The sequence below is a fragment of the Balaenoptera acutorostrata genome, chromosome 7, assembly GCF_949987535.1.
Source record: "Balaenoptera acutorostrata chromosome 7, mBalAcu1.1, whole genome shotgun sequence".
NCBI classification, from domain to species: domain Eukaryota; kingdom Metazoa; phylum Chordata; class Mammalia; order Artiodactyla; family Balaenopteridae; genus Balaenoptera; species Balaenoptera acutorostrata.
The window spans coordinates 103,376,176-103,391,206 of record NC_080070.1 but is presented as its reverse complement, the minus strand read 5'-3'; the positions used below and the strand labels follow the sequence as shown (position 1 = coordinate 103,391,206).

Sequence of the window (15,031 nt, the reverse complement as noted above, 5' to 3'; positions counted from 1 at the left end):
TAGGTTTTTTTATTTCTCTCTATCAAAACAAATTTCAGAATCCAAACATATGATACCAAAACTAGACCATTTATATTTTGTAAAAATTAATAAACTTCTCTATCTGAAAAGTTTTACAAGATACAAATCTAAAATACAAATGCTTAGGGCAGTGGTTCCAAAAGTGTTATCTCTGAGCCAGCGCCATCACTGTTATTACCTAGAGCTTGTTAGACATTCAAATTCTCAGTCCCCACTTCAGACCTACTGAATCAGAAACAAACCTCCAAGTGATCCTGGTGCACATTGAAGTGTGAGAACCATTTCTTGGGGTTATTACCAACACTCTAGGAAAGGTTGTGCTGTATACCAAAAGAAGCTGTTTTTGTTCATTAACAAATCAGGAAAGGTTGGGCCTACTTTGGGTTAGGTATTTTTATTTAATCCAATGTTATTCAAAATTACGTAAAGAAAATCTGTTTTTAATATATGTCATTGCCATTGAAAATACAGTTTTGCTGACCGGTCTTTCCCATCTCTTCTTTCCTCTTTGTATCTCTACATGGTAGACGAGTTGGATTTTATGTCAATACTTTCAAAAATGTCTCTAGCCTAGAGGCCAAGTTTCATAAGGAAATTGCGGTGGTGAGTAATGAAGATTATTTTTCCTTATGGAATATAAAGCAAATGAATGTTTGTTCTGGAAGCAAATGAAATGGCACGGCATTATGCAAAGAATTCACTCTTTCATGTTTCTTTTAATAGTGTGTTATGACTCTCAATAATATTTCTACATTTTTTTTTTGTAGTGACACACGGTTCTGTATATCTGGTAAAGATTTTAGTTTGTGCTTTCATGAATCCCTGCCTGCGTGTTACAGTCTTACAGTCTTTTTTTTTTTTTTTCTTTCAGTCAATTTTTAAAGTTGGATTTCCAAGTCTTTTAGGCTCAGGAAAAATTGGTCTCCAGATATTCACATAGTCAGCAGCTCTGTCATCGACTAATATTTTCTTAGTTCAGCAGGGAGGTTGTATGACTTTATCTCTAATGGAATCAATGTAAACAATAAGTTTTCCTGCTCTGGTTTGTATATATATTAGTCTATTTGTGTTTGTGGCCTGACAGTTTTGACATGAATTTTAAGTTGAACCCTATTCAGAGGTTAAATTATCCTGGGACCATCCATACTATCATAAGATTCTTAGTTTTTCAATAAACAATTCCTTTCTGGGGTCAGTAGCCTGAATTTGCACCAGAATGACTTACAGCAGTGGCCTCTGTCCCCTTAGCTTTGCCACAAACTATATGAAGTGATGACGAAATTGGGTGACCAGCACGCTGACAAGGCCTTCACCATTCAAGGAGCTCCCAGGTAGGCCATGTTCATCAGAGCCAAGTTCATGTCTGTACACCTTTAAAGCAAGGATTGTTGCAAATTCTGCAGTCTGTATCAGCCTATGCTCTTTTACTCATCCTCCAAAGATCTAAAACCAAGGAGCCTTTCCATCTGGAGGCTGACACCAGTCTTAGTTCTGTGCTTTTGCATTGACTTTTAGCCTTCAGATGTATCTCCATGGACTTTTGTCATTGTCACAATAGAGTTGATATCTACCTCTCTCTGCTTTCCAGCAGTGGTGTCAGTTTTTTACATATAATTTCTTTTTTTTAAGTAAATTTATTTATTTTTATTTATTTATTTTTGGCTGCGTTGGGTCTTTGTTGCTGTGCACGGGCTTTTCTCTAGTTGTGGCGAGCGGGGGGTACTCTTCGTTGCAGTGCACAGGCTTCTCATTGCAGTGGCTTCTCTTGTTGTGGAGCACGGGCTGTAGGCGCACGGGCTTCAGTAGTTGTGGTGCGTGGGCTCAGTAGTTGTGGCACACGGGCTTAGTTGCTCCGCGGCATGTGGGATCTTCTCAGACCAGGGCTCGAACCCGTGTCCCCTGCATTGACAGGCGGATTCTTAACCGCTGTGCCACCAGGGAAGTCCCTTACATATAATTTCTAGTTGTGCGCTTGTTACTTTAGTTGGAGAAGAAGGGAATTCCCCAAACTCACAACAGTTAGTCCTGATAATTATTATTGGTGCTTATACCTTTAATGAATCCATTTGGGGAAAGGAAAAAGGAAGTAGGTGAGACCTCGCCATCATCTTCCCTCCTACCTTGACCTTGCAAGCACTGCGTTGTTTTGGTTTTGTTGAACGTTGGTTTGGTTTTATTTTGACTACACCAGTCAGTTATACCAAAGGCTCAGTGATCCGTAAGTAAATGGTCTACATTGCCAGGGTTTGAATTCACAGCAGCTTTCTCCTGTGATTTGGGAATCCCTTTTATCCATCCTTCTCAGACATTATGCACTCAAGTAGTGCAGGCTAGTGAGGCTTGGGTTGGAAGTCAGAATTCTCGGCTTTCAAGTTTCTGACTCTGCAGTTAATTTGCTTTGCCTTCCTTGAGTAAGTTCAATAACCTTTCTGGTTTAAGAGCTCTTTTTTAATCAACAGAAATAAAAATGTGCTATTGAACTAAACAGCTTCTAAGGTAATATGCAGTCCTGACATTCTGTACTTATTTTAACATCAGTCAATGTATACATGATACACATGCATTTATAAAAACACACATACTCTTACAGAGGCACCACCACCTCCATAGATTAGTGTTTGGAACTCCCCGGAAATAGTTAATTTTCTTATTTGATGCCCCTTGGTCTAGCTGTACTTGTAATCCCTACTCTGGCTGCTATTCTAAGTGAGCATTAAGTATATTTTCTTTGTCTAAGGGAAAGAATGTTGCCTAAAAGAATACAGGAAAGGGATAGAGCTGCTGTTTCCAATACAATTATTTCAATATGAGGTTAGAAACCAAGAAAGAATTGTAATAAGACTATCACAGTGACATTTGGGCGATTTAGAGATGCAGTGCATGGGAAGAGGTTGCTCCCTTACACAGAGAGGAAAGGGACAAAGGCATCTGGAAGTTGCAATGTTGCTGAATCAGATACAATGAAGAAAAAGCGGGGCCACGACCACTTAACAAATGTTCTTCATTTTTTTCAACGTTCCTCCGCAGAACGAGGTGGTGAGTGAGCTCAGCGGGGTCTCCATTTGGCATAGATTGGGGGCTGTGCTTCCCAGCAGAGGCCATGATTGCTGGCACGGCCCCAATCATGCATGTGTCCGCGTCTTGTCCACGGGACCTATGCCCTCAGCCCCTTGAATACGTAGACCCTGCTGCTGTGTCCGTGCTCATTTATTTGGGGGTGCAGACCTTGTTCCCTCAATCTGTAGAGTTTAGAAATTCTTAGAGAGTAGGATGTATCCCGAGTGGCGTCTTAGCCGTTGCATTTGGGTTGATGACAAGCATCTGGCCTGGTGCTGGGAATGTAGTGGGCTCTCAGGGAACAGTACAGACTCTCACCCATCACGTGATACGTTTGCAGTTTCAGGCTGTCTGAGTTGAGTCACTGTGCCATTAGGTGTAGAAAGAGAAATAATGAATTAATTTCTAAGTGTCATCAGAAAGCACTCCTACAAAATCTTAATGAGTGCTATCCTAGGGATGCCTTTTAATACCCCATTAATCATTTGGGGGGGGGTAGGTTTTGCTATAGATTATGCCATAGCAAGATTCTCTTATAAACCAAAAGTAAAATGAGTTCAATTAATTCAGCTTATGTTTGGAAGATCCTTGCAGAGTCTGTCTGGCCCAGTGGAAAGAACAGGGGTTCGCATTACCAAGGCCAGAATTCAGATTCACTAAATTGCCCAGTGACTTTAGGGATTCTTTATCCTCTCCGTGCCCTACTTTACTTACCTGTAAAGTGGGGACAGTCATGCATGGGCCTTGTGGTGATTAGAGATAATATATGAACGGGATCTGGCACACAGAGGACGATAGATAGTACCAGTTACCACGTCACCGTTGCTAATAACCAGAATTAACAGGAAGAGGGAGTAGATAACCAGCAGTACCCTGGAATGCCTCAGCTTTTCTGTGGGAAGGAGGGCCCCTGAGAAATAAGTTCTGTTCCTTAGAAGGAGCCCTGCTTACTCTCTGTGTTCATCCAGCGACTCGGGTCCTCTCCGTATTGCAAAGACGCCATCGCCGCCCGAGGAGCCTTCACCCATCCCGAGCCCGACAGCTAGTCCCAATCACACGCTGACACCCGCATCTCCTGCACCAGCCCGGCCTCGGTCACCCTCGCAGGTAGGAAGAGATCACATGTATAATATTAGGGGGACTGGAAAAACTGGTGCTGAGTTGACCGCACCTGGGATGATTCTATGGGGCGGGGACATTGACAAGAGTTTCCAGTCAGGCAGATTCTGAGGTGGGAGCCTTGGGCATTGTGATCGTCACCAAGGAATCAGCTTCCTTTTCGTACTTGGATTTTTACGTTTCCTCACATACCCTCTGCTTGAATGTGTTGAGACGTCTTTCCACAATCGCAGCTTCTTCAGGCTCGCATGCTCTCCTTTTCTCAGAATCCTGTCCTTTAAGGTTCTGTCGAATCCTACCTTTTCCATGAAGCCTCTCTCCTGTTAGTGCTTTAGGTAACATCTGGAGCAAGAAAGGCCATGACATGTATATTTCATGTTTTTTGCATCACCCACGGTATGTTGCGCATGCGCTCAACAAAAATGATGGAACAAGTGTTTGAAAGAAACAGAAAGGGCCAAGCAAAGATAAATAGAGGGAAGAATGGCCACCCTTATCTTCCCTGCTTTCGGCAAAAATGAAATTCCTATGGGGAAACTTGAAGTCTCCAATCCAGTTCAAGCTTTCTTGTGTATGGTTGAAACTAAGGAACGTTGTAAGAAGATATGAATAATGGATAGATCTCTAAAACCCTTGTTTTCCAAAACACTGGAGTGCCGAGTGAGATGTACACTGCTGATGGTGGTCTCACTGACTCCAGTGAAAAGCTTGCTGGATGTTAGTTCTAGAATTCTCACGCACTGCTGCAGTGAGAAATCATTTTCAGTTGACTTCAGAGAAGGTATTGCCTCAGTTGAACTTGAGAGGCACAGGTACACGTGGCACCGCAGCCCTGTGTACAGCACTTGGGTTGAGATGGGTGGAGCCTCATAGCCTGAATTTTTCTCATTGGACCACTGGTTGTCAGAGCTCTGAGGGCCACCCAAGCAGGCGTTCTTTGCCTGAATCACGTGGGCTTATTTCTCTAAGCAGACCTACATTTCAATCAGCAATCAATCTGTTCCCCTAGCTCTGTGCACATGACATTTCTGCATGTCTCCCATGCCCTCTTTGCCTGAATTAACCCCTGTTTGTTTGTGTGATGCTTCTTAGACAAGGAAAGGGCCTCCTGTCCCACCTCTCCCTAAAGTCACCCCAACAAAGGAGCTGCAGCAGGAGAACATCATCAGTTTCTTCGAGGACAACTTTGTTCCGGAAATCAGTGTGACGACACCTTCTCAGGTGAGTGCCTGTTACAGAGCTGGGATGTTCACTAAAGAACCACAGCAGAGGGACTCTCAGAGCTCATCTCTAAGGAAGGTGGCAGATGTTCAAGCCAGCAATGTAATTTTAGTTGTCATTCAGGTTTGCTTTATCAATACTTGGTATGTCTAAAGGGTTCTCAAATGGGAGATGCGTGGTATTTGAAAAGACTCATTTTTCCCACTGTTAAGAGTTGTACATCCTTCCTATAGAAAGTTGGGAAAGATACTAAGTGTAAAGTGAAGAATTTTCATAATCCCTTAAGTCATAACACTAACATAACCGCTGATGCATTTTGGTTTACTTTCTTTTAGTTATTTTTTCTTTTAGTTTTTTTGTTTTATCAATTTTGCAGCACAGAATTCGGATTGCATTGTTACATATTCCTGAATTTTCTGCTTCATCTTACTGGGCATTTTTTCATGTCATAATATTGTCTTTTTCAAAAAAATAGTTTGACTGGGGTATTCTATCAGATGGATGTAACCAACCGCTGATGGTGGTCACAGGTTACTTCCACTTTTTCTGTTACTTCACCAGCACCTTGGTGATATCAATATATATTAATACACATTTGCGCCTTTTATCATTTCTTCCATATTGCTCCCTAGTAGAGGATAGGAAAATGAAATTCAAAGAGGTGAATATTAAGTCTTTTGACCTTTAGCAGGAGTAAATGTATTCATTTACATGAATTGGCTCCAGCGTTCCCCCTGCTTTTCAAGATACCTGTTTGTGTGTGTGTTCCACCTACAGCTACTCTCAATGTTAAACCTACACCTGTCCCAGTTTGGTTGTCCCGTTGCCTCAAGGATAGTCTTGACTTAGTTGCTCTTAATGCCCTCAAAGCCATCTCTTTGTTAAGAGTGAATGTCCCCAGAGAAGTCATGCCAATATCATTTCCTCCTGGTGTTCTCAGGGTCAGAAATAATTTTAACATTTTGCAAGGGGTGCAAACACAGCATTGTAATTACTGAGTACATCCATAACAACACTACATATTGTATCCCAATTACAATTGCATCCTGTCGATAATAATGGAAATAATGTACTAGAAACAAGGAGCTCAGAAAATAAAAACTCAGAAGCAGTGCAGTGACACATCATAATTTCTCATCTCTTTCGAGGGCATTTATGGATCAGCACAATGCCTTTAGCTGTTGTTTTCCTTCTCCTGTTGTTTGTATGCGATGCTGAATTTGGTAAGCTAATTAGAACTTGAAATGTGATTTAGCAGCTCCTTTGAGGAGGGGGAACTGCACTTTTATCAGTGCGTGGACCAGTTATATCTGTGGATACGCAAATGCCACCAGGGATAGCGGGCTTAGAGCCAAATGATGTTACCCAGCATCTGCCATGGCTTTGGCACCAAACTTGAGCAGTTTTCATTTCCAAGTTGTGCTGTCCCTTTGTATTTCTAACAGCTCATTCTGTCTTTAGCTACATCAGTTTAAAAGTGACAGTGTTTTAGGGTGATAATACCCTTACTCAAGTTTCTTTCACCTGGACCCCACGAGGGCATCCTCGCAATTCCATCATCAATAGAGAATGCGGCCACCTAGAAGCCGTGTGTATTTAGCTCAGGACATGTAGCAGCTGAGGCCACTGAAGTAGAGAAAACGTGACACAGAGACTGGTTCTGAAGTAAAGATGGGGTTTCAAAGAGTTCTTTCTTTGAAAATGTTTTTTTTATTTGCAGTTTGCTGGCTCACATAAGGGTCCTTTACAGTGGGGGGAAAAAAAGAGTCAAAACACTTCTAAAAATTACAGATGCCAGAAGAGGTGCCTCAGTCCTTCTAAGAGTGTTAACGGGTGCTGGTGTTGTTGAATGAGAGTGATGGGCAGAGCCAAGAGTTAGAGGAGAGGAGAGGGAGAGGAGGCACCTTTCAAAGCAGAAACGTCTCCAGCTGTGGCCGGAGCAGCTGTGTCTACTGCAGGGACACAGTTAGCTGGTGGAGCCCCCTTGGCCCAGCTTGGATAGTCTGTGTACACGACTCCAAGGCTGTTGGAAAGGGAAGGAAAAGCATCTCCCATTTTGCAATATATATTAATACACGTTTGCGCCTTTTATCATTTCTTTTTTTTTAGAACTTTGCAACAGGTTTTTATTTTTGCTTTATATCTATTACAGTGTTTGAAACCTAAAGAAATACACTTTCTCTTCAAATTTGGATGTGTATATAAATATCATTTGTCTGGACTCAGCACACTCAATGCCATGGTTTCTTGGCCTGTATCTGCTCTGAAATCATCAAGCTTTGTCTGTCTGCCGTTTATAGCTTACCGGCTGAGTCACGTCCATCAGTGTGCCAGGTGACTTTGAAAGAAGTAACCCCCAGAGACATTATGCGGGTGCATTTTGGGGGTTCAACTTCATATAGATTGTTTTCTTTTAATCTGGGAAGGAGGCAGAAAGGAGTTTCTGTCATTTTGTTCTGGATCTAAGTGGCAACATGGTTCTAGCAGGTGGACCCCAGTATATAACTCGAAGCATTTCCATCAACTCAGTGGCTGTGAGTCTCATGTCACAATAAGAGCAGGGGTGAATCACGGATTTGTATTTCAGTCTGCTTTCTCCCTTATTGAGTGATATAATCTAGCTTTATTTAATTTCACTTATTTTTTCTTTATTGAAGTATAGTTGATTTACATCGTTGTGTTAGTTTCTGGTGGACAGCAAAGTGATTCATATATATATTTATATATAAATTTTATTTTACTATTTTAAAAATGTTTAATGGGTCATTTTACATTTAACAAATAGATTTATGCCCCCAGTTTGCTATTTTTATCATTTGCATAATGGGGAAGAAAAGCATTTGTATTAATCCCACCTAGAAGCTCAAGATGTGATGAATGAAATATTCCTCATCTCTGATGGATTTGTATGTTTCATACACCAGGCTTCGTCACAGCGATAATTCTCTCTTGAGAACGTCCTGGGATTGGAAACAGAAATCCATCAGGTCTACAGAGCCCTCTAATGGCCTAAACCTTAAATGTAGCATGTGTATTCGGGAAATATATATTTCCCAGAATCTTCTCTGGAAATATCCTTATCTGCTTATAGGGAGATGCCTGCTTATCAAGACCACGGGGCTGGCTGACTTTGCTCTTCTGGTTCTGTGTTTACAAATATGGACCCGATAAAGGACAAATCCATCCCTCCATGTTTTTAACTCCCAGGAACTTAAATAGGAAGAAATCCTGTGTGTGTGTGTGTGTGTGTGTGTGTGTGTGTGTGCACGCGCGCGCACGTGCATGCACGCACCTGCGTTATTCTTTTAAAACAGCATTTTCCATCTAGTCCCATGAGATGCTGTGAAAAGGGCATCTTTGATCATAGAAGGGTGGGGGCTGCATCTCCTTTTGCATTTTTCATAGTCCCTATCAGCATGTATGGGGCTCTGAGGAGTTCTGCAACAAAATCCCTGTGTACTTTCTTTAAATCAACGCTTCTCAAATAATCTCCCATTCCCCTCAAAATACTCTATTCTTAGGAAATGGATTTTTGGTAAACATTTTTAAAAGGTATTACGTCCCTGGAAACCAAATATATGGGAAATAAATAAGATTTTTACAGGAGATCAAGACCAAAAAAAAAAATCATGTATATAAATACACATAGATATATGTGTACATGCAACGTTGTCTCCTTTTTTCTTCAAAAAATGTCCTGGGACTGCTTTCTGTGCTGACTTGATGACTTAACTTTAATTCAGATATTCACTCTCCCCTCCCACCAGGCCTTTCCTTAGGAATCGTGGTCCTGAGCAAATACTTGTTTTGGCGCAGGGGCTCTCCATATAAGCAGTCTGAGTCACTTGATGTGAGCATACCAGCAGCATCCTGGTGGCCAGTCTCACGGGATCCCATAAGTGAAATGCCATGCTGGCCAGTGGGAAAAGTCTGCTCACCACCCACCCTCTCCGAAGCAGGCCTGGCCACCAAGTTCCAGGACAACCTGGTGGTTTATGAGCCCCAGATTCCTGGGGCATGAGATGGACCCTCCCTGTGGAGTTAGGGTGGGAGAATGCTCCAAAGTGGAAAGATGGGAGCCGGGCCCATGCAGGTCCTGGTCCAGGGGTGTCCTGCTTGGATGGCACTGCTAGCTGTAGCTGGTTCCCACAACCAGAGGGTGATCTAAAAAATTCCAAGAAATGTGCTCAAAAGCGTGGGGACCCCTTGAAAGGCAGGGCTAGGGGCAGGGTCCCTTCTTGCCTATTTTCCTGTCAAATAGCAGCGAGGAAGAAAAGATGGCTTGTTTTTGGATTTTTTTTTTTTTTTAAGGATTTTCTTATTTATTTATTTATTTATTTATTTATTTTTGGCTGTGTTGGGTCTTCGGTTCGTGCGAGGGCCTTCTCCAGCTGCGGCAAGCGGGGGCCACTCTTCATCGCGGTGCGGGGACCGCTCTTCATCGCGGTGCGCGGGCCTTTCTCCATCGCGGCCCCTCCCGTCACGGGGCACAGGCTCCAGACGCGCAGGCTCAGCAATTGTGGCTCACGGGCCCAGCCGCTCCGCGGCACGCGGGATCTTCCCAGACCAGGGCTCGAACCCGTGTCCCCTGCATTAGCAGGCAGATTCCCAACCACTGCGCCACCAGGGAAGCCCTGGATTTTTTTCATAGCAGATATCCCAACTATTTGGTCTAAATCTTTTCCCAACAGTGACGTCACATATTTTCTCTCTTTGATATAGCTTTCTTGCTTACGAATCCAAAGGGATTATCTTCTGAACACCCCAGCTTGTTCCTCCAAGCCCTCCTGTCACCCTGATGTGCGGGAAGGCAAGACCTCAGCACAGCCTTTAAACCGTGTGACCGTCGGGATCAACTCAGCACTATTTACTTTGCTACTCTTAGATCTCCGTTCTCCAGCCTAAGGCTGCATCTTACACTTTAAGTTCGTGAAATCATCCTCTTTTTCCTAGCCAATCAAACTGAAATAGATTTTTCAACTTGCAAAATACGTTCACGAGACAGCCCTTTTTCATCTCCTCAATCCTGATGGGGCCAGCCCGCGATTATTTACATGTGCGTCGCTGGCTTCCTGGGTGTCTGTAACCTGCTTTTAAATACCACCCTGGCTTTTCTTTTCAATGTAACGTATTTCTGGACCAGCTGCTTCTACTTTCAGTTGATATTTTTTTCAAAGTAAACATGTTAACATTCTTTGAAGACAGAAAGAATTAATAAGATGAAAATTGGAAAGAGGAAAAAATAGTGCTTTTCAAGCCCAGAGTCAGTCAGTATAGGTTGAAATTTATTTCTTTACATACGGATATACAATAGTTGAAAAGTCTAGCATTATTCTCCTTAATTGCCTTTGTACCTTTGTGGAAAATTAGTTGTCCATATGTATATAGTTCTATTTCTGGGCTGGTTTTCCATTGATCTTTTTGCTTACGTTTATGCCAGTACCACACTATCTTGATGACTGTCCCTTTATACGGTCTTGAAACCAGATAGGTTTAGTCCTTCAACTTTGTTATTCTTTTTCAGAGTTGTTTCGGCTATTCTAGGTTCGCTGAGTTTCCATATGAATTTTAGAATCATTTGTAAGTTTCTACAAACTTTTGGGACATTGTATTAGATTTCTAGGGCTGTCGTAATAAAGCACCACAAATAGCGTGGCTTAAGATAACAGGCATTTATTCTCTCACAGTTCTGCGGCTAGAAGTCCAAGATCAAGGTTTCAGCAGGGCCGTGTTCTCTCTGAAAGGCTCTGGGGGAGGATTCTTTCTTGCACCTCTAATTTCTGTTGGTTGCTGGCAGTCCTTGGTGTTCACTGGTGTGTAGACCCATCATTCCACTCTCTGCCTCTGTCATCACACTGCATTTTCCCTGTTTGTCTGTGTGCTCTGTATCTTCACATGGCATTGTCTTTGTGTCTTTATATCCAGAATTCCCTCTTCTTATAAGGACACCAGCTATCGCATTAAGGCCCATCCTAATCCAGTATGACCTCATGTTATTTTCATTACATCTGCAAAGAACCTATTGCCAAATAAGGTCACATTCAGAGGTTTTCTGATGGACGTGAATTTTACAGGGGACTGGGTGGGCACAGTATTCAATCCAATACAGATGATTGGAATTGCATTGATTCAATAGATCAATTTGGGAAGCATTGACATCTTAATAATATTGAGTTGTCTGACCCATAAACACAGTATATCTCTCCCTTTATTAAGGTCTTTAACTTATCTTTGCCGTGTTTTGTAGTATTCAGTATACAAGCATTTCACATCTTTTGTTGGGTTTATCCGTAAGTATTTCGTATTTTTAGTGTGACTGTAAATCATATTTTAAAAATTTTAGTTTCTGGGTTTTTATACTGTTATATATAAATATAACTGATTTTTGTATATTGATGCTGTATCCTGCGGCCTTGTTAAACCCAATATTAGTTCCTTAGCTTTTTTGCAGATTTCACTGGATTTTCTATATAGGTGATTGTGTCTTCTGTGAATAAAGATAGTATTATTTCTTCCTTTCTAATTTGGATGCCCTTTATTTCTTTTTCCTGCCTTATTTCACTATCTAGTACTGCCAGTATAATGTCGAAAATAAATGGTGAAGAAGTTGTCCTTGCCTTGATCTTAGGGGAAAAGCGTCCAGTCTTTTGTTATTAAGCATGGTGATAGCTGTAGGTTTTTGTAGATACCCTTTATCAGGTTGAGGAAGTTGACTTTTTTACCTATCATGCATTCCTGAGATAAATTCCATTTGGTCATGATGCATTATACTTGTATACATATTTTTATTCAATTTGCCAAAGCTTTTTCTAGAGTTTTTCTGTCTATATTCATGAGGTTTATTAGTCCACAGGGTGTTTTTTTAAAACAACATCTTTGTCTGATTTTAGTACCAGGGTAATGCTTGCCTCATAGAATGAATAGGGAAGTATTCCCTCATCTTCAATTTTCCGGGAAAGATTATATGGGACTGGTATTTTTTCTTCCTTAAATATGTGGTAGAATTCAACAGAGAAGCCATCTGGGGCTGAAGGGTTGTTATTACTATTATTATTATTATTAATGGACAAATGTCTTAAACTATAAATGCAATTCCTTGAATCGATATAGAGCAATTCAAGTCATTTCTTTGTGAGTAAGCCTTGGGAGTTTGTGTTTCTAAGAAATTTGTCTGTTTCATCTAAGTTGTCAAATGTATTGGAATAAAGTGATTCATAATATTTCCTTAATATTCTTTCTAATGTCTGTGGCTCTGCCCCCACTCTCATTTCTTTTTTTTTTTTTTTTAATTTATTTATTTATTTATTTTTGGCTGCCTTGGGTCTTCTTTGCTGCGTGCGGGCTTTCTCTAGTTGCAGCGAGCGGGGGCTACTCTTTGCCACAGTGCGCAGGCTTCTCATTGCGGTGGCTTCGCTTGTTGCAGAGCATATGCTGTATGCGCACAGGCTTCGGTGATTGTGGCTCGCGGGCTCTAGAGCGTAGGCTCAGTAGTTGTGGCGCACAAGCTTAGTTGCTCCACGGCATGTGGCATCTTCCCGGACCAGGGCTTGAACCTGTGTCCCTTGCATTGGCAGGCAGATTCTAAACCACTGCACCACCAGGGAAGTCCCCCTTACTTTTTGAATCTTAGCTTCCTAGGGGGCTCACAGCAGTGGGTGACTGTAACAGGTCCAAGTCTTAGCCCATCTTATCTACTTGGTCCTCTGTAAATCTTGACCTGAGTCTTCTGAGCTGGCAGAGAAGGAGATTCCTTGGTTCTTGGTGGCTTTAGGATACATTTCTCAGACATTCTCTTTGTTGCCTGGACTTGGAGCTGAGCAAAGGATAAGAACTGTAGCCTGGGCCATGTACCTGAGCCTCTTAGGTGATACTTGGCTGGAGGTGGTTATTTCGCCTCTCATCATACATAACTAGTGACTCTGGGAGCCCATGGGTGAGCCAGCTAAATGGTAAATTATCAAAGTGTGCTTTGGGGATATCAGCTGAAATTGGAGGGTTATACATGGAATAGATCATGAAGTCTGATCAGATTCAAGCTCGTGCATGTTTTGTTTTGTTTTAACAGAATGAAGTCCCTGAGGTGAAGAAAGAGGAGACCTTGTTGGATCTGGACTTTGATCCTTTCAAGCCCGACATGCCCTCTGCGGGTTCTGCTGGAGTAACCCACTCACCCATGTCGCAGGTACCAAGTGGATTTTTTGATGTTTGGGGCTGATATTTCATAAACTTTAATAAGCTCAGTCACGCATTTCGCTGACCCCTCTCCCTTTCACGTGACTATTGACTTTTCTTTTCAGTTGACAAATATTTCCTAATGGGAAGGAAGGGTAGAAAGAGAGCTTGATCACTGTCAATTATTCTCAATTCTCCCCTACCATTAGCTTTCTCTACCCACAGAGCTGGGATAACATACATTCCAGTTTGCCAGGAATCATCCATCTCAGAATGGTAATCCACAGAACCACATTTGTACTCAGAAGTGTCCAGGTTTGGATGATACATTTTATGGCTTCCCAAAATAAGGCTGTTTCTTTGGGCTTGGGGTTTAATGTTCTTACTGTTTTCTCCACGTTCCTTCCTCATACTTTGCAAATTAAGGCATGTTTGAAATCACCATGAGATTTTGCCCCAACAGGAATTTTTTTTCAGTATTGATAGTTCTGAACTTGATGATGGTGATGATGGTCTATGTGTTCTTGATCATGGCTTGATGCACAGTTGGCCTTGCTTATCCAAGCTTACCCCTGCTCACGACTTCCTCCCTCTCAACAGTTTTCCCATTTCAGTAGTTATTATGATCTCATTGTCTATCAGAGGGATACTGGTGGTGCATGCTGTCATGACCTGTGGGTGATTCCTCTGGAATATAGTTACTTCACAGTTGTCTCTGCTCATGGAAGGAAGTTAACTCAGAATTTTTGCTACCCAGAAATTGTTTATTTCAGTATTTTTGATGTGGTCGGGGCCTCACATTTGAGTTTGGGAAAATCCAATGGAAAGTACATTGTACTTGGAAAGTACAATGTACTTCAAATTAATTAATCATGGTGTATTGCAAAACTCAACTTAGGAAGTGAGACCCAGCTCAACTTCCTGGTTGTGAAGCCTTCTTGATACAGTAAACCCCTGGGGCACAGACAGCTCACTGTGACCCTCAATAAATAAAACTCCTCTTTAATCCATATTTTGTTCCAGAATGTGATTGGATTTCTGCAGGCCTCCAGGTTGTGATATTGGAATAAAATAAAAATAAAAATCTGAGACATCAATAAAGCAGGCAATTAAGTAGATTAGACACTAGTCGGAAAGGTACTTTGCAAAAAAAAAAAAATGGGTCTCTTAGATGAATGTTTCAGGAAGTTCTATTAATTCCCTTTTTTTTTTTATTTTTTTTTTATTTATTTTTTGGCTGTGTTGGGTCTTCGGTTCGTGCGAGGGCTTTCTCCAGTTGCGGCAAGCGGGGGCCACTCTTCATCGCGGTGCGGGGACCGCTCTTCATCGCGGTGCGCGGGCCTCTCTCCATCGCGGCCCCTCCCGTTGCGGGGCACAGGCTCCAGACGCGCAGGCTCAGTAGTTGTGGCTCACGGGCCCAGCCGCTCCGCGGCATGTGGGA

At 42.1% G+C, this 15,031-nt stretch overlaps 1 protein-coding gene across 2 annotated transcripts in view; it reads left to right on the top strand.

Moving 5' to 3' along the window:
• AMPH (amphiphysin) overlaps positions 1-15,031 on the top strand; it is a 176,187-nt gene that overhangs the window by 118,479 nt on the left and 42,677 nt on the right. For both annotated transcript variants that reach the window (XM_057550577.1, XM_057550576.1), the window contains exons 8-12: positions 549-624; positions 1,270-1,352; positions 4,047-4,185; positions 5,290-5,418; positions 13,484-13,600. In XM_057550577.1, the coding sequence (XP_057406560.1) occupies positions 549-624; positions 1,270-1,352; positions 4,047-4,185; positions 5,290-5,418; positions 13,484-13,600 (544 nt within the window). The remainder of the gene's footprint in view (positions 1-548; positions 625-1,269; positions 1,353-4,046; positions 4,186-5,289; positions 5,419-13,483; positions 13,601-15,031) is intronic.